Raw genomic sequence first — 19,107 nt, 5'->3', positions numbered from 1 at the left:
AGTATGTTACACATACCGGAATCTGAAATTATCCTGTTTATTTGCGTACCTGTTTAGTTCCTTCTACCCCCCCCCCTCCCCACCCCCGAACGGCGGTTTCCAGGAGGGCAGAACTGCATCTGCCTTCCTCATTGTGGAATTCTCAAGACTTCACACTGCGTCTGAAACAAGCAGTGGACAAAAATCATTTTTAAAAGAATGAATGTTTTGTTCAACCTTACCTCCTACTACTTCCCAATAGGAACCCTCTTTACTCCAGTCCATTTTTCTCAGATAGACCACATGGACTGTGCCGGCCACCTCCAACCACCGCCTGAAAGTGCCTCTCACTTCCTCACCACAAAGTTTGGTCCTTCTTGTGTTCTTTCTTCTCAAAAATCTCTTCATCAACCCTGTCCTCCTCCCAAACCCCTGGAATCTCTCCCTCCTCTTATCCCCTCCGTTCTTTAGTGTAACTGACTTTTGGTGGCTAACAGGGCTGCTTCCTATTCTTAATTCTCTCCTAATATGGAATCCAGGCTCCCTTCTACCCAGCTGTAAGCTCCTTAGAGGTAGGGGCCTAGGCCTTAGGCCTTAGGCTTTATCCCCAGGCCTTGCCCACAGCAAGTCCTCAGAAAAGTTTTTTGTTGGTGTGGATAATGGGTGTATTAGTCAGAACCTCCTGGGTTGCAAGTAACAGCAATCGAAATGAGCCTGTGTCATTGTATGAAATAAAAGAGGAATTCGTTGGCTTGCATAACTAAAAAGCCCAGGCTGCACTTAGAGACTCACTCTCTGTATGCACATCTCTTCTCTCTGATTTCCTCGGCGCGTTGGCTTCTTTCTGAGGAAGGCTGTCCAGTCCTGATGGCAAGATGGCCTCCAGCCTTACATTCCATTGTCTTAGCTCCACCAGGGAAAGAGAATTCCTCCTTTTCAAGAGTTCCAGAAAAAGTCCCAGAAGTGATTCTCATTGGCCTAATTTGAGTCATGTGTCCATCCTGACTCATTCACTAGGGCTAGGGACATGGAACAGCCCTAGACTGGAACAGCCTAGATGGACGACCAGGCTTGGGTGACATATCTACTCCTAATCTAGGATGGGGTTATCTTCCCCCAACCACATGGATTGGGGTGGTTGCCCAAAGGAAATCACTGGCTGGGGAGTAGTTATGAAAAGAAAGGAGAATTGATGTTGGGTATGCAAAACAAAAGTTGTAGATTTAAGGATTCCCAGTGCCCAGCTTCAGCAAGGACCTGAAGATATCTTAGGTCAGCTTGCACATTAGAACCACAGGAGAACTGGCTTGCCCTGGCTGGGGAAGGAGGACATGCTCGTGGGGTCTGGGCAGCTCCCCAGGAACAGAACAAGGTTCCTAGGACAAGGCGCCTACTCAGTTCTGGCACCCACAAGTTCAGGAAGATTGTGATTCAGTTGGTCTAGGGTAAAACCTTTCTTATTCATTGCTCCAAGGGTGATTCTGCTGCACAGTGAAGGTTGAAAAATTCTGCTCTAAGAAATGATGTTCTACTGCAGCAAGAAGGATATTCAGATTAGCTCTTCAGGACAATGTCCCCTGTGTTAGAATTGGAATGTTTCTCCCTTTCTGTACAACTTTTCAGAAAAGGGTCACTAGGGCTTGCTTGGAGGCTGAGGATGGGTGGGTGACCTCTGGGTGATGCTGTGGGTCAAAAGCCCCTGAAAATAACAATAGCTACTGTTTATCGACTGCCAACTGCAAGGCAGGCACTGTGCTTTGGGACTTCATAGATGGCAGTCCATGCAAGTTTCAGTCTTCACGACAATCCTTCCATGTAGGTATCATTAACATTAGCCCTGTTTTACAGTTGAAGAAAGGGAGATACAAAAAGCCTGGCCAGGGTACCCTACTGGGGAATGGCAAAATGGGCATTCAGACACAGGACAATCTGACCCTGCCTGGCCTGGCCTGGCCTCCCTGCCCTGCAGTAGGCCTCAGAGAGGTGCATCACTCCTGCCCCTAATGGACAAGTCGGTAGGCGGTGGGAGAGGGCCCACTGGCCCTAGGCACTTGGTATGGGGAGCTCAGACCTAGAGCAGAGGGACAAGGGACTCCTGATTCATTGCTGGGTTCCTTAAGCAGATTTTTATAAGAAAATATATGGGGGGTGGGGTGGGGGGGATACAGAGGGATGCAGCCAAAGAGAGTTACCCTCCACCCCGCCCCGTTTAAACCCCCTGACCCCGACCTCCTGAGGCTGTTTGGGTTCATGGAGACCTTGACCTGCCCCCTTCACTCCTGGCGTTAGCACCCTCCTTTCACACACACACACTTTCTGTTTTCTTTTTAAATTCAGAAAAACAACACCTCCCCTGGATTGAGAGCTAGAGCAGGAGCATTCCCCTCCTGGAATCCCTGTTCTCTTTGGGGTGCGCACTTGACTGCGGGGGGAGACGGGAGGGGGAGGGCTTCCCTGTTCTAGTCCCGCTCCCGGAAGACCTGCAGGAATCGTTCCCGCCTACCCTATCCCCACCCCCTCAGCCCCCCCACCCTTGGCCTGGCTCGGGGAGGGAGTGTTATCCTGCCCAGAGTCTGGGCGCCTCGGCGGTGGCGTCTCCCGAGGGACTGCAGGGAGAGCCCAGGCTGCGGCGCCTGCTCAGTTCGCGCTCACTGCGTCTAAGGCTCCCCCGGACTGGCTCGGCGCCCAGCACAGAAGCCGGGAGGGGGAGCAAGAAGGCGGCGCAAGAGCCCACTCCGCCGAGGGTTAGGGGAACTGAGCTGGAGAGGGGACCTGCAGGGGGCAGCACCAAGCCGCTAAGCAGGTCCTCTCCTCGCGCTAACCTGTGGTCCCCAGACAATCTTTAGGGAAGCCCCTTTTTCAGATTACCGCACTGCCCACACAACCTCCACCTGTTTCGGATAAAGGTGGGAAAGTCTCCCACCACCACAAGAACCAGCAGCTCCTGGTGGGAACAGGACTCGGGTCTCCCTTAGGGCAATCGTCCGCCACCCAAAGGTGGGCTCTTCCCAGGAGGGGCCCAGGGAACAGTCTTGCGGTTCTGGGTGGCGTAAAGGGATCCCCAAGCTCCAACAGCCTCATCCCATTGGCAGATGGCGGAGAAGCAGGCGGCCCACCGCAATGCCCAGGGTCCCAGGAACCATCTGGCTACTATTTCCTAGCCTCAGTTTCCCCGGTGACACCCGGAAAGGCACCGTGTCATTGGTCGAGGCCCGGGGTCAAGGACCCGCCCCTCTTGGGCGGCCTCTGCCCGGGCCAGTCCAGCCGCTCCTCCCCTTCGCTCCCGCCCCGCTCCCACGGTCCCAGAGGTGGGCGGGCGGGCCCTGGATGACGGCGGCAGAACCCTAGCCCGACTCGCCCTCGCCCCCGCCTCGGGCCTGGGCTTCCCCAGCCCAGGCCCCGTCGGGGAGCCTCGAGTCGCGGTGTGCTAGCGCTACGCGCCCCAAGCCCTCCCTGCCTGGGCGTCCCCCGCTCTTGCGCGCGATCGGGCTCCCGGCTTGGAACCAGGGAGGAGGGGGGAGTCAGGGAGCAGCAAGCAGCGACCCGGAAACGCCATATAAGGAGCAGGAAGGATCCCCCGCCGGAACAACCCTTATTTGGTCAGCGCCTTATTTGGAGCAGCCCGATATGGCCCGGCCGCTTCCGGCTCCGGGAGGAGGGAAGAAGGCGGAGGGAAGGGACGGGGGCAAAGTCGGGAACTCCGGAGCAGCTTGGGTCCGGGAGTCCCAAGGTGCGGCTTGAGCCCTAGGCTTTCTTGATGCCTGGGCGCCCAGGGTGCAGGAGTCCGCGCAGGGCCCGGGATGCGGGATGGTGGTGCCCACCGCTCACGGCTAGGGGGCTTCACGTCACTCCGGGTCCTCCTGGCCGGTCTTGCCATATTAGGGCTTCCTGCTTCCCATATATGGCCATGTACGTCACGAGGGAGGCGGGCCCATGCCGTTCCAGACCCTTCAAATAGAGGCGGATCCGGGGAGTCGCGAGAGATCCCAGCGCGCAGAACTTGGGGAGCCGCCGCCGCCAGCTGCCGCCGCCGCCGCCAGCTTTCGCCGCTGCAGGACCGGCCCCTGCCCCAGCCTCCGTAGCAGCACCGCGTTCACACCGGCCGGCGGCGAGGGCGAGCCTGGGGACCCCACCTGCACTCTCCACAGTGTGCCCCGCGCCCCGCATGTGACCCGGCCAGGCCCCCGAGAGTGTGTCCCCCCAGCTCCAGCCCCGGGCTGCGCCCACCCGGCCCAACAGCAGCTCGCCAGCCCGCCCGGGATGGCCGCAGCCAAGGCCGAGATGCAGCTGATGTCCCCGCTGCAGATCTCCGATCCGTTTGGCTCCTTTCCTCACTCGCCCACCATGGACAACTACCCTAAGCTGGAGGAGATGATGCTGCTGAGCAACGGGGCTCCCCAGTTCCTCGGTGCCGCCGGAGCCCCTGAGGGCAGCGGCGGTAACAGCAGCAGCAGCAGCGGGGGCGGTGGAGCTGGAGGGGGCAGCAGCAACAGCAGCAGCAGCAGCGCCTTCAACCCTCAGGGGGAGGCAGGCGAGCAGCCCTACGAGCACCTGACCTCAGGTAAGCGGTGGCCTATGCCCAGGATTAGCCCCTTCGCCACCATCCTGGCTTCCGGTCCTTCCCCACAGCCTTTGCAGCGCTCCATTCACCGCAGTAGTGCTCCTGGACCTCAGGGATGCAAGTGGGGTTTCCCTTCTGTTCCTCGCATCCTCAGGGTCATATGTTAAAGGGATGCCTGGGGACATCCACCCCCACCCCCACCCACCTCGTTTCTAGCGGTACGCAGAGGAGAGAGCTTTTGTTTTGGATGGAGCGCTCTGGGGCTGCGTGGGTGGGTGGAGGCGGGGGGAGGGCTTGTTTTGATGAGCAGGGCTGTGGCCCCCCTCCCCCCAAAGGCCGTGCCTGCCGTCTGTCCCCAAGGAAAGGCTGTGATCTGTGGCCAAAGATGTCCCGGCTGCCCGGGGTAGTGGGCGCGTACTAGCCGCAGCCGAGGGGGTGCTGGGGGGAATTCCTTGCCCGCGCAGCCGCCGCGGTGCAGCTCTGGGAGCTGCAGTGGAGGGGGATTCTCCGTATTTGCGTCAGCTGTTGTTGAAATGGGCTCTGCCGCTGGAGCGGGTCCAGGAACATTGCAATCTGCTGCTATCAATTATTAACCAGCCCGGGAGTCAATGGTAGCCGGCCCGACCTCTTGCCTGGCAGCTTGGGTCCTCCTCGTCCTCCAGTGATTGCTCTCCAGTAACCAGGCCTCGTCCCTCTCTCTCTCTCCTCCCAGAGTCTTTTCCTGACATCTCTCTGAATAACGAGAAGGTTCTCGTGGAGACAAGTTACCCGAGCCAAACCACCCGGCTGCCCCCCATCACCTACACTGGCCGTTTTTCTCTGGAGCCTGCGCCCAACAGTGGCAACACCTTGTGGCCTGAGCCCCTCTTCAGCCTGGTCAGTGGCCTCGTGAGCATGACCAACCCACCGGCCACTTCATCTTCAGCACCATCTCCAGCGGCCTCCTCCTCCTCTTCTGCCTCCCAGAGCCCACCTCTGAGCTGTGCGGTGCAGTCCAACGACAGCAGCCCCATTTACTCCGCGGCACCCACCTTCCCCACGCCTAACACTGACATCTTCCCTGAGCCACAAAACCAGGCCTTTCCCGGCTCGGCAGGCACCGCGCTCCAGTACCCACCTCCTGCTTACCCTGCTGCCAAGGGTGGCTTCCAGGTCCCCATGATCCCTGACTACCTGTTTCCACAGCAGCAGGGGGACTTGGGCCTGGGCACGCCAGACCAAAAGCCCTTCCAGGGCCTGGAGAGCCGTACCCAGCAGCCTTCACTCACTCCACTCTCTACCATCAAGGCCTTTGCCACACAGTCGGGCTCCCAGGACCTGAAGGCCCTCAACACCACCTACCAGTCTCAGCTCATCAAACCCAGCCGCATGCGCAAGTACCCCAACCGGCCCAGCAAGACGCCCCCCCACGAACGCCCCTATGCCTGCCCAGTGGAGTCCTGTGACCGCCGCTTCTCCCGCTCAGATGAGCTTACCCGCCACATTCGCATCCACACTGGCCAGAAGCCCTTCCAGTGTCGCATCTGCATGCGCAACTTCAGCCGCAGTGACCACCTCACCACCCACATCCGCACCCACACAGGCGAGAAGCCCTTCGCCTGCGACATCTGTGGGAGAAAGTTTGCCAGGAGCGATGAACGCAAGAGGCATACCAAGATCCACCTGCGGCAGAAGGACAAAAAAGCAGACAAAGGTGTTGTTGCCTCTTCTGCCACCTCCTCCCTCTCTTCCTACCCGTCCCCGGTGGCTACCTCCTACACGTCCCCGGTTACTACCTCTTATCCATCCCCAGCCACCACCTCATACCCATCGCCTGTGCCCACCTCCTTCTCCTCTCCCGGCTCCTCGACCTACCCGTCCCCTGTGCACAGTGGCTTCCCCTCACCCTCGGTGGCCACCACATACTCCTCCGTTCCCCCTGCTTTCCCAGCCCAAATCAGTAGCTTCCCTTCTTCAGCTGTCACCAACTCCTTCAGCGCCTCCACAGGGCTTTCGGACATGACAACAACCTTTTCTCCGAGGACAATTGAAATTTGCTAAAGGAAAGGGCAAAGGGAGAAAAAGAAACACAAGAGACTTAAAGGACAGGAAGAGGAGACGGCCATAGGAGGGGGTTCTTCTTAGGTCAGATGGAGGTCCTCAGAGCCAAATCCTCCCTCTTTACTCAACCCCAGGGTCGGCGTGGAAGGTTTGTTGGCCAACAATTCTTTCTGCCCACTTTCCCTTCCTCCCCTACTCCCTTTGACTTCAGCTGCCTGAAACAGCCATGTCCAAGTTCTTCACCTCTATCCAAAGAACTTGATTTGCATGGATTTTGGATATATCATTTCAGTATCATCTCCATCGTATGCCTGACCCCTTGCTCCCTTCAATGCTAGAAAATCAAGTTGGCAAAATGGGGTTTGGGCCCATCAGAGCCCAGCCCTGTACCCTTGTACAGTGTCTGTGCCATGGATTTTGTTTTTCTTGGGGTACTCTTGATGTGAAGATAATTTGCATATTCTATTGTATTATTTGGAGTTAAGTCCTCACTTTGGGGGGGAAAAAAAAAAAGCAAAGCCAAGCAAACCAATGGTGATCCTTTAATTTTGTGATGATGCTGTGACAATTAAGTTTGAAGCTTTTTTTGAAACAGCAGTCCTCGGTATTAATCAGAGCATGTGTCAGAGTGCTGTTCCGTTAATATTTTTGTAAATATTGCCCGACCATACTCTCACATGTGGCAAAATATGGTTTGGATTTTCTTCTTTTTTTTGAAAGTGGTTTTTTTTTTTTTTCCGTCCTTTTGGTTTAAAAAGTTTCACGTCTTGGTGCCTTTCGTGTGATGCGCCTCGCTGACGGCTTGACATGTGCAGTTGTGAGGGACATGCTCACCTCTAGCCTTAAGGGGGGCAGGGAGTGATGAATTGGGGGAGGCTTTGGGAGCAAAATGAGTAAGAGGGCTGAGCCGAGCCTCAGTTCTCCAGAATGTAAGAAAACAAAATCTAAAACAAAATCTGAACTCTCAAAAGTCTATTTTTTTAACTGAAAATGTAAATTTATAAATATATTCAGGAGTTGGAATGTTGTAGTTACCTACTGAGTAGGCGGCAATTTTTATATGTTATGAACATGCAGTTCATTATTTTGTGGTTTTATTTTACTTTGTACTTGTGTTTGCTTAAACAAAGTGACTGTTTGGCTTATAAACACATTGAATGCGCTTTATTGCCCATGGGATATGTGGTGTATATCCTTGAGAAAAATTAAAAGGAAAATAAAATAGGTGTGGTTGGGTGTGTTTCCTGGGCTGAGGGTGGGGTGGTCTGCAGTAGCTGTCCCTCTCAAGGGGTTTGAAGGGCTTTTACAGAGACAAAGGTATTCCAACCAGAGTCATGTCCACTGTGTGTCACTGGAGTGAATTCTTTATGAGGACTGGGTGTGAATCTCCTCTTCTTGATCCTGGGCCTATTCCTCCTCAGTCTGGTGGGCTGCAGTCTTGTCTTGGTTAGTTAAAGCTAACGGCCAGTGATAGGGGTGGAACATGTGTGGCCAGAGGCAATGCTATTCTCCTGGCCCCAAAGGTTCAGCCAGCCCTGCCCCCCATCTCTATGCAGGGTTGGGAAAATCTAGGTTCTTGGGAATCCTTGCCATATGCACTTGGGGGAGATAAGGGGTGGGCACAAGGACTTTGGGAAACAGCAACAAAGCTGGGGCTGACTCAGCCTCTCCTTCCCATCCTCCATGTCCCCAGAAACCTAAGGATGTCGAAGAAGCCTAGAAGAGGTCAGGGCCACTTGTCAAGCCAAGAATCCTTCCAGGAAGAAATCTCATTACTTGCCAGCTGGAGCAGCAATCCTTGGCAGCTTCCTGGGGCACGGGGCAGAGTGGGCAGGAGACTGGCCTGGAGTCTTAAGGTTCCCATCCAGACCAAGTCTGTTCCCATTGTGTAGAAGGTCTGAGGTGCCAGGTTCCTCTGGCCCCAGCTCCCAGAGGGTCCACACGGCTAGAGCAATCCTTGTGGGCTTATGAGCATCTGTCTACTCTGTGAGAGATCTTGAGCTGGCCACAAGAATAATGCAGATTGTCATTTGGAAAGACAGAGATGTAAGCCAAAAATTATAACATGGTGTTATGGTTTGTAATATAGGCAAGCATGGGGCTCTGTAAGAGCACAGAGAAGGGCACACAACCCACCCAGGGCTTAGGAAAGGTGGAAACATTGAGTCAGGAAGAGTAAGTAGGACTCAACTCAATTGACTTGCTTTGTGTGAGGCAGGGAGGGCACTGGTTGGTCTTTGCCCAGGAGAGTTGATGGATGGATTACTGAATGGAAGCACTAACTCCAATCCTTATATGAGTCTTCTGTGAATTGGTCAGATGGGTACAATAGATTTGGTGTCCTGGAATTCCTAAGCCTGGGCTCCCCTCCTAACTTCTGACCCCCAAAATCAAGGACAATGAAGTATGCCCCCTACCCAGTATGGTTATCAGGCCCTGAGTGAAGTCGAAGTCTCATTTGCCTCTACTCCTCCTCCTTTTGAGGGTCTCCCTGGTTAATCCTCCTCCCTCTAAGGGTCTCCTCAGTTACCTACCCACCTCTCTGGAGCCAGGAATTACAGCAATCCCCTGGCATAGGCCCGATTCTTTCTCTTCCATTCTAGCCCTCAAGCACCAATGCTCTTGACCTCTGTCCTTTCCCATGATACCAGACTCCCCAGCCTGGAGCAGGGGGAACCAAGCCACCTTCTCCAGCAAAGGGCACATCCCTGTGAGCCTCCTAGCAAAAGTGCCAGATCCTGATGGGACAATATTTGCGTTGGCACACCTCTTCCCAGCCCCACCTACCCCTCCTCATCTCACTCTAGGCTCAGGAACACAAGTCTATGCCTGTTACACATTCTTAAGAATTTCTCACCACAGACTCCCAAGAAACTAACCATGGCAAGAATAAAATGTGAAAGAAAGAGCAAAGAGACTCTGTTCCTTTAAAGTAGAGGGTCTCCTATGTGACTACAGTGCCTCAGAATCAGATTCCCGGCCCCATTCTCAGAGCATCTGATTCTTGAAGTCTGGGCTGGGGTCCTGGAACTGGCCTTGATAACAAACACACCAGGAGATTCTGATGCAGATGGCTTGTTGAGAAATTATGACACGCCTGCTAGATATTTTTTTTTTTCTCCTATCATCAGGGTTTCTTTAGGTTCTGAGAGTGAAAACTCAAGTTTCTTTGCATGGTTGAAATAGGGCAAGACCCAAAAATTGCCCCATTTTACAGTCCTATAGTATAAAGAAAAAGGAAAGTGTTCATTTTAACTCCTGCTCCTGGGAGGGAAATCTGAAACCAAGGGCACAGGGCAGTGCTGATAAAAGCTCTCATCATCATAAAGGCTGAGGTTTGGGAAGGGACCCAGATAGTGTTGAACAATTGATTGCTACCTGGGGACACTGCCTAGGGCTTCAGGGATGAGGAGAAGGACAGAGGGGAGTGGGGTGGAAGAGGAGAGTGGGGCCGGGGAACTTGGCGAGCAGAGGACGGGTTTAGACTCTGATGTAAAAGAAAGAACTGAGTTCTAAGGACCCTTGACCCTTCCTCCTAGTACCTGAGAGGTACTCTTTTCTCTTTAATTTCAGGAATGTTCAGCCTCGTCCATTTTGAAAGATTCTAAGCACTTAGAAAGGCAGAGCTTAGCCTGGTTGTCAGGCTGGGTTTGAAGTGTGTTCCTTCTACGTCCCCCCGCTTGGAGTCCCCCAACCCCAGGAAGAAATGGAGTTAGGAATGGGTACTCCAAGATCAGAGATATTCCCTGCAGGCTTCCTCTCTCTCCTCAACCCTGCTGTTTTCCCTGGTCAGCCACACACAGTGCAGTTTGAGAGGGGAAGATTGGGCAGAGTGAGATCCAGGTGGTCCTAAGGGAAATGAGGCCAAGTCTAAAAGAACTGAGTGTCAAGCAAATAAGATTTCAACATTTTACCCATAAGCCTTTGGTGCTAATAAGATTTCTGCACTCAAATAGCAAATCTAGCCCTCCACTTCTGTGATGTTTCTTCCCATCTCCCTTTTCCCTTTACTAGAACCTAGCATACTTGAATTCTCTTAGGTCAAGTTGGTGGCTCAGCTCCTCAGACCCAAGTAAATCTACCTCATTTCCCTTTTCAGGGAGCTCTCTCCAACAAGCCTACTCCACTCACTACTTAGGCTTATTATTATTATTGTTATTATGACTTTATTGAGGTACAATTGATGTACAATAAACTGTACATATAAAGTGTACAATTTGATGAGTCTTAACATATGTGTACACAGTGAAGCCATCAACACATTTAAGATAGTGAACATATCCATCACCTCCAAAACTTTTCTCATGCCCCTTGGTAATTTTTCCTTCTTCCACCCCGTGTCCCTAGGCAACCACTGATCTGCTTTCTGTCACTATCTAGATCAGTTTACATTTTCTGAAGTTTCATATAAGTTGAATAATTTTATGTATTCGTTTTGGTCCGGGTTCTTTCACCTAGCATCATTATTTTGAAATTCATCCACATTGCTGCATGCATAAATAGTTCACTCTTGTTTATTGCTGAGTAGTATTCCACTGCAATGGCTATAGCACAATCTTGTACCTGTGGATGGACATTTGGGTTGGTTCCCTTCGGGGCTATTACAAATAAAGCTGCTGTGAACATCTGAGTACAAGTCCTTATGTGGATGTGTCCTTATTTATTCCGAAGCCTCCCGATTCTGGCTCCTTCTTCCCACCATGTCCCCATTTACTCTCCTCCCTCTTACTCAAAGCAATAATCACCAATCTCCCCCCACACTCCCAGAGGCAGGGCTCAACCTCCTAAAAGATTTGCTTCATTTAACCTTTCCGCATGTAAACAGAGCCAGCCCCTTCATCATTTTTATTGCTCTACTCCAAACTCCCTCCAGTTTGTTTATACCTTCCTGGTAATGAGATGTCTGGGGCTAGCCAAGGTATGCTGTCATGATTTATTCTGCTTGGCAAATGCACATAAATCCTTAGTGATACTTTTCTAAGGAGGAAAGGTACCTGCTGGATGGTGGGCCACGCACTGGTGAGGCACTCCTGCCTCAAAAGGAGGAAGGGTCTGAGATCAGAGGATGCGGGAAGGTGCCCTGGGAGACTAGTTCCAAGAGGTTATCTGTACGCCTTGCCTTTTTTACTGTTTCCTGTGGGCTCTACCTTGCATGGGTTTTCTGGAACACAGGCACCACTCACCCATTAGTTGTTGCAAACCCTATCCTACCTCATTCCCGCCTCTCAGTCCTGAGATAGTGTTGTAACTACAACTTCTTTCTCTCCTCTTTGGGCCCAGAAGGCCTGGGACTGTGGAGCTGCCTGAGTGTGAAAAGGGCAGCTGAGGCCAGAGGGTGAGTCTTGGTCTGTGTTCCCAACTCTGATAAATTGGCATTTGCTGCCTGCCTGGGTATGTGCATGGGCGGCTACACTTATTTTAGAAAATTATCCTCAACAATTAGCCTTTCCAGACACACAATCACAAGTGCTAGTGAGGATGTGGAAAAACTGGAACTCTTATACACTGCTGATGGGCATGTAAAAAGGTGTAGCCTCTTCGGAAAATGACTTAGCTGTTTCTTATAAAGTTAAATATCTACCCTATGACCCAGCAATTCCACTCCTGGGTATCTACCCAAGAGAAATGAAAATATGTTCACACAAAGATAAGTGTGGGACGGTTCATAGCAGCATTATTCATAACAGCCAAAAAATGGAAACCATCCAAATGTCTATTCAACTGGTGAATGAATAAACAAGATGTGGTATATCCAAACAATGAAATACCATTCAGCAGTAAAAAGGAACAAAATAGGGATGTGTGCTGCAACATGGATAAACCTCAAAAACGTTATGATAAAGAAGTCAGATGTATATCATATGATTGCATTTATACGAAATATCCAGAAAAGGCAAATCTATGGAGACAGCAGATTCGTAGTTGCCAGGGGGCTGAGCCTAAGAGTAGGTTTTGACTGCAAATCAGCTTGTTATTTTGAGGATGTTGGAAATATTCTAAAACTGGTGTAATGTTTGAACAACTCTGTAAATTTACTAAAAGTCATTGAATTGCACACTTAAAATGGATGAATTTTATGGTATGTAAATTATACCTCAATAAAGCTATTTTTAAATCCTTTATACTTCAATAAAGCTATATTTAAAAACTCTTTTCAGGCCAGCCTGGGTAGCCTAGTGGTTAAGTTCAGTGTGCTTCACTTCGGCGGCCCGAGTTCGGTTCCCGGTGCCGACCTACACCACTCATCTGTCAGTGGCCATGCTGTCCCAGCGGCTCACACACAAAAAAAGAGGAAGATTGGCAACAGATGTTAGCTCAGGGAAGCTCTTCCTCAGCAAAAATAAATAAATATTATTTTTTAAAAAATCTTTTCCATCCCTGTCTTTGAGTGCCCATTCACCAGGTGGGCTTCCCAGCGTTCATCCCATCCTTACAGACCTGTCCTCCATCATGGGGTGACCCTCTTGGACCCTCTGTCCTGCTAGCTGCCCTGGCCTGAGCTCTGACCAGCCCCTGTGCTCGGAGGACACAACCCTCTAAGATCATGGTGCTGATCTGCAAACTGGAGGCCAAAGGGCAGGCCCCAAGGTGGCAGGGGTGGAGGCCCTCCTAAGACTCTCACTCGGGACTTGTTTTGAGGGGAGGGATGTAAGAAATCTGGGGAGGCAAATGGGTGGAAATGAATGTATCCTGAAGTGTCTTGTCCCATCCCTGAGGCTCAGGTACTTCAGGAGACCCACCGCGGCCAGAGGGCTCCTCGGCTCCCAAACAAATGAGGAAGTTGCCCTTTCCAAAGAACCAGCGATGGGTGCCCTCCTCAGAGAACACAATCTCAGCCTTTTTGGAAGCTCATTTCTCCTCAGAACCAACTTCTCATCCTAGAACCTTTTCAGATCCAAAAACCAGACTCCTAAGAAACAAACTGTGCCTCATTTTTTGAACAAATTAAAGGAGCACCAGGGGCCGGCCTGGGGGCATAGTGGTAAAGTTCGTGCTCGCTTTGGCGGCCCAGGGTTCGCCAGTTTGGATCCCTGGCGTGGACTTCACACCACTCGTCAAACCACGCTGTGGCAGCATCCCACATAAAATAGAGGAAGATTGGCACAGATGTTAGCTCAGGGCCTATCTTTCTCATAGAAAAAAAAAAAGAAAGAAAGAAAGAAAGAAAAAGAAAGAAGAAAAAAGGAGCCGCCCCGTGGCTAAGTGGTTAAGTTCGTACACTCTGCTTTGGCAGCCTGGGGTTCGCTGGTTTGGATCCTGGACATGGACCTACACACCACTCATCAAGCCATGCTGTGGTGGCATCCCACACAGAAGAACTAGAATGACCTACAACTAGGATAGACAACTATGTAGTGAGGGCTTTGCGGAGAAAAAAGGAGGAAGATTGGCAACAGACGTTAGCTCAGGGCCAATACTAAAAAAAAATAAAGGAGCACCGACTGTGGGCAAGTTGGTCCAGGAGATTTGGAGGGGTTCTGGGAGAAGGAGAAACAAAACTATCCCAGCCTGCCAACCACCTTTCAATCTCTTTAGAACCAACTTTGAATTCCCTCAAACTGACTTCTCAGAGACAGTGAATCTCCTCCAGCTGCTTTATCAAAACTGATTTTCAGGGCCTGCCCGGAGTGTAGTGGTGAAGTTCAGCATGCTCCACTTCAGTGGCCCAGGTTCTCAGGTTTGGATGTGGCACAGACCTACAACATTGTCAGCCATGCTGTGGCAGTGACCCACATATAAAGTGGAAGAAGACTGACACAGATGTTAGCTCAGGGCAAATCTTCCTCAAGCAAAAAAAGAGAGGAATATTGGCAACAGTTGTTAGCTCAGAGCTAATCTTCCTCAGCAAAAAAATAAATAAATAAAATAAAAATAAAGAAAAAAATTTCAGTCATCTCCACACCAATTGTCCACCTCAAACTGTCTTCTCAGAATCACGTATTTAATATCCCCAGGTCCACCTGACTTGGCCCTGTTGTAAGCCTTCTCAGATCAGTGATGAGGCCAAGGAGAACCTTGGGGAGCGTTCTCAATCTTCTATGAATGACACAGACAAAACTTTGATGGTCCTCAAGTCCCTATAAAACAGAAGCTTTAGAGTGGTTACTACTTCCAATCCCATTACAGCAGCCTCAGAACTGATTTTGTCTCCTCAGATTTGTGATGATTCCCCCAAATTGCCACCTCAGCGTCATCTTTCATTCTCTTCGGAGCTAGATTTCACTTTTGGCTAATGAAACTGCCAAAGTCCTTAGAATTTTCTTCTCAGAAGCATCTTGGTTCTATCCAGAAACACTTTTTTCAATCTCCTCAGGCCCCACTGTCAGGCTCCATAAAGCAGGTCTTTTTAAGTTACTCATCCGTGGGCCTCAGGTTCCCCATCTATTTAACAGGAAAAATAATACTTATTTTCTCCTTCTCTTTAAAAGAAGCATGTGATTTTTCCCCGATTTCAAAATAAATATTCATTGTGAGAACTACAGCAACACCTCACTTTTTTCACACATGTGAGAGGAGGGAAAGCACTTTTTTTGTTGGTTTTAATAATTTCTTTTTTTAAAAATTATTTATTTATTTTTTTGAGGAAGATTAGCCCTGAGCTAACTGCTGCCAATCCTCCTCTTTTTGCTGAGGAAGACTGGCCCTGAGCTAACATCCATGCCCATCTTCCTCTACTTTATATGTGGGACGCCTGCCACAGCATGGCTTGATGAGCGGTGCCATGTCTGCACCTACGCCCCGAATGGGCGAACCCCGGGCCGCCAAATTGGAACATGCACACTTAACTGCTGCGCCACCAGGCAGGCCCCAGGAAAGCACTTTGACACACAAAATCTCATACACTGATGGAGACTAAACTGGTACAAACTTTCCTGTGGGCAATTCAACAGCAGGCACCAAGAGCCTTACTAAAGTTCACGCCTTCTGACCTAGCAATCCTTCCAGGATTGCTGTTAATTACAGTATTCTTCATAATGGAGAAAAACTGGCAACAACATAAATGACCCATAGATGATGGCTGAAGTATATTCTTACATGATGGACTACTAGGCAGTCATTATATATCATGTTCTGAGATAATTATTGACCTGAAGAAATGTCAACAATATAATACTAAGTGATAAAGTAATATATAAAACTTTATATGGCATGAGTCCATTTTTATAAAATACATTTATGTGCATACATGCATATGTCAAATGTTAATACTTGTTACTTTGGTAGGATTGTGGGAAATTTTTATTTCATTTTTTACGTTGAGCAGGCATTTTTATCATCAGAAGAAAATCATTCTGGGGCCGGCCCTGTGGCCTAGTGGTTAAGTTTGGCATGCTCTGCTTTGGTGGCCTGGGTTAAGTTCTCAGGTATAGACCTACACCACTCGTCAGTGGCCATGCTGTGGTGGCAACTCATATCCAAAATAGAGGAAGACTGGCACAGATGTTAGTCAGGGCAAATCTTCCTCAGAAAAAAAATCAAATCAAATCAATCAATCAGCAATTTAATAAAAAAGAAGAAAATCATTCTATTTATGAAAGAAAAAGAAAAAACTAAGACTAGGTAAGCAAATAATTTTTTTAGACTCTGGTGTGATATAGGGATCTTTGTGGAAGTTCTCTGATGGATCATTCTTTCCCCTTGCAAGGATGTGCCCCTTCAATTGTAAGGTGTTAAAGAATGCTAAAAAGTAAGGAAGGGAAAGATATTCTAGGGTCTCAGGGCTCTACATTCTTTGCTGAGTGGACACAAGTTGGCCGTTTCATATGCCTGTAGGAGGATTGTCTGTTGGGGGTGGCAGGATAGAAGTACAAGGGAGCTGCCGCTACTTCTAAATTTGGGGACTGTGGGTTTTTCACAAGTCAGAAAGTGGGGCTGGCCCCGTGGCCAAGTGGTTAAGCTCACATGTTCCACTTTGGCAGCCCGGAGTTTCACCAGTTCAGATCCCAGGCACGGACATGGCACCGCTCATCGGGCCACGCTGAGGTGGCGTCCCACGTGGCACAACCAGAAGGACCTGCAACTAGAATATACAACTATGTACTGGGGGTTTTGGGGAGAAGAAGAAAAAAAGAAGATTGGCAACAGATGTTAGCTCAGGTGCCAATATTAAAAAAAAAAGAGTCAGAAAGCGTTGTTATTTTATTGGCTCACCAAGCTCCCTCAACTATTTCTTAGAGAACTCTTGAGATCTTGCCCCATCACTGAAGTATCCCCCTATCCCCATTTCCAGTCTACAACTCACGGATACTACTAGGCTCAAGGCCTTCCTCTGAAATTTCTTTCTTCTGCTTGTTACTGAGTTGGTGTTAACCAGGTGGTCTTGCTGGTTACTCTTGGATCAGACTGTTTTGTGTACCCCAGTTTAGTGGGCACATTGCAGAAGGAAGAGCCCAAGTCTGGGTCACTGTCTTGGGGCCACGCTCAGCCCTGGGCCATCCAGTCTACACTGCTCCTTCAGTAACTTAGTCTGTTATCCGAAAAAACATTAATCAAATACCTATTTTATGTCAGGCCCTGTGCACGTAGAGATAAAAAAGATAAAGTCTGGGGCAGTACAGAATTGGGTGGGGAAAGATTTAGAAATAAATAATTACCTTACAGCGTGATATAACAGAGGTGTGTATAGAGCAGGGAATGACTAATTCTGTCAAGGAGGAGGGGACGTAGGAATAGGGTGTAAAAGGAAGATTGGGAGTTCAGAGGACAAGAATTTGCAGGCAGAGGGAACAGCAAGTGCAAAGGCAAGGAGGTCAGCATGTTCACCAGCATGAATTAATGGTGGTGTGGCCAGGAAGCAAGGAGAGGAGGGGCAGGGAACCAGCCTGGAGGCAGGTCCAGGCCGGACTCGGAAGGTTGCACTTTTCCTAGAGGCAACAGGGACACAAGTGGCATTAGAGAGAAGGTCTGCGACTTAGTCTGACTGTGTTTCTGTGTGCTCGAAAGGCTGCACTGCCTCTTGCCTCCCTGGGAGGGTCCTGGTGCCCCCGCTCCACTTCCAGTTTAGTTATAGCAATGATAACAATAATTCAACTAGTCACTTCAGATTTTATACATGCTCTTTTATTTCAGCTTTCAATAAAGTATGAGTCACTTCCAACTCAATTATTTGATCTTAGCCCACTTTTCTTCAAATAAGATATAACTTCTAAATATGCTCCAATTTCATGGATAAATCAAACCTCATATTTTTTATTGCGTAAATTTTCAAACATTCACAAATGTAGGAGGGAATAGTGCAATGAACCTCTCTGTATCTATCAGCAGTTCAACAACCGTCAATTCATAGGTGGTCTTGTTTCATCTTTACCACCTCCTCCCTCCCCACCACCACACAGTGGATTGTTTTGAGCAAATTCTGGACATTATATAATTTCATCTGCAAGTACTTCAGTACACAACCTTTTTTTTAAGATTTTATTTTCCCTTTTTCTCCCCAAAGCCCCCCAGTACATAGCTGTGTATTTTTTTAGTTGTGGGTCCTTCTAGTTGTGGCATGTGGGATGCTGCCTCAGCATGGCCTGACCAGCGGTGCTGTGTCCGCGCCCAGGGCCGCCAAAGCAAAGCGCACGAACTTAACCACTCGGCCCCAGGGCTGGCCCCTCAGTATATATCTTTATAAGTATTTTTTAAGTTCCTTTGGTTAAATCAGGACCTAAAAAAGACCAGACTTTGCATTTGGTTGATACGTCTTTCAAGTTTCTTTTCATTCATAATAGCTCATCTTGCTATTTATTTATTCAAGAAACCAGGTTATTTATAATGAAGAATTCCTCCACTTTTGGAATTTGACAGATTGTAATGTTGTTTATGATGTCTTTCTATCTCATGAATTTCCTCTAAACTTCTTACACCTAGAGGTTGATCAGATTCAGCTTCACTTTTTAGGCAATGCTATATACTTGCTATTGCAACATATCAAGAGGCACATAATTTTTGGTTCTCTCCTTTTAATTTCCTAGATATGATTTTTAAATTGAAATATAATTCAGTTAACATAAAATTCTCCATTTGAAAGTGTACAATTCAATGGTTTTCAATATATTCATAATGTTGTAAAACTATTGCCACTATCTAATTCTGGAACATTACCATCACCGCCCCCCTTCGCCCCCGCCCAAACCCTGTACCTGTTAGCAGTCACTCCTCATTCCACCTACCCCCCAACACTTGGCAACCACTAATCTACTTTTTGTTTCTGCAGATTTGCCTATTCTGGACATTTTATATAAATGGAATCATGAAATATGTGGCTTTGTTTACTCAGCATAATGTTTTAAGGTTCGTCCATGTTGTAACATGCCTCAGTACTTCATTCAGTTTTTGGCTGAATAATGTTTCAGTGTTTGGCTATACCACATTTTGTTTATCCACTCATCAGCTGATGGACATTTGGGTTCCTTCCACTTTTGGCTATTACAAATAATGCTGCTGCTATGAACATTATACACAGGTTTCAGTGTGAACATATGTTTTCAGTTCTCTTGGGTGGTCTCTCTTTTCGTGATGTTAAAATTATCTGGAGGGGT

The 19,107-nt window shown here is 49.2% G+C and overlaps 1 protein-coding gene across 1 annotated transcript; it reads left to right on the top strand.

Annotated features, from left to right (window-relative positions):
* The first annotated feature begins 3,911 nt into the window (after nucleotides 1–3,911).
* On the top strand, nucleotides 3,912–7,806 carry EGR1 (early growth response 1). Its single transcript, XM_014853826.3, has 2 exons — nucleotides 3,912–4,540; nucleotides 5,253–7,806. Exons 1-2 carry the CDS (start codon nucleotides 3,913–3,915, stop codon nucleotides 6,578–6,580), a joined length of 1,956 nt encoding a protein of 651 aa, XP_014709312.2. The 5' UTR covers nucleotide 3,912; the 3' UTR covers nucleotides 6,581–7,806.
* Nucleotides 7,807–19,107: the final 11,301 nt, after the last annotated feature.

The sequence above is a fragment of the Equus asinus genome, chromosome 9 (genome assembly GCF_041296235.1).
Source record: "Equus asinus isolate D_3611 breed Donkey chromosome 9, EquAss-T2T_v2, whole genome shotgun sequence".
Lineage (NCBI taxonomy): Eukaryota > Metazoa > Chordata > Mammalia > Perissodactyla > Equidae > Equus > Equus asinus.
This window is presented reverse-complemented; position numbering and strand designations above follow the sequence as displayed.

Excerpts from the sequence above, each read along its gene's own strand:
- EGR1 (XM_014853826.3), top strand. The coding sequence starts at position 3,913 with ATGCCGTTCCAGACCCTTCAAATAGAGGCGGATCCGGGGAGTCGCGAG. Across the intron at positions 4,541-5,252 it reads CTACGAGCACCTGACCTCAG|AGTCTTTTCCTGACATCTCT; the intron begins GTAAGCGGTGGC and ends CTCTCCTCCCAG.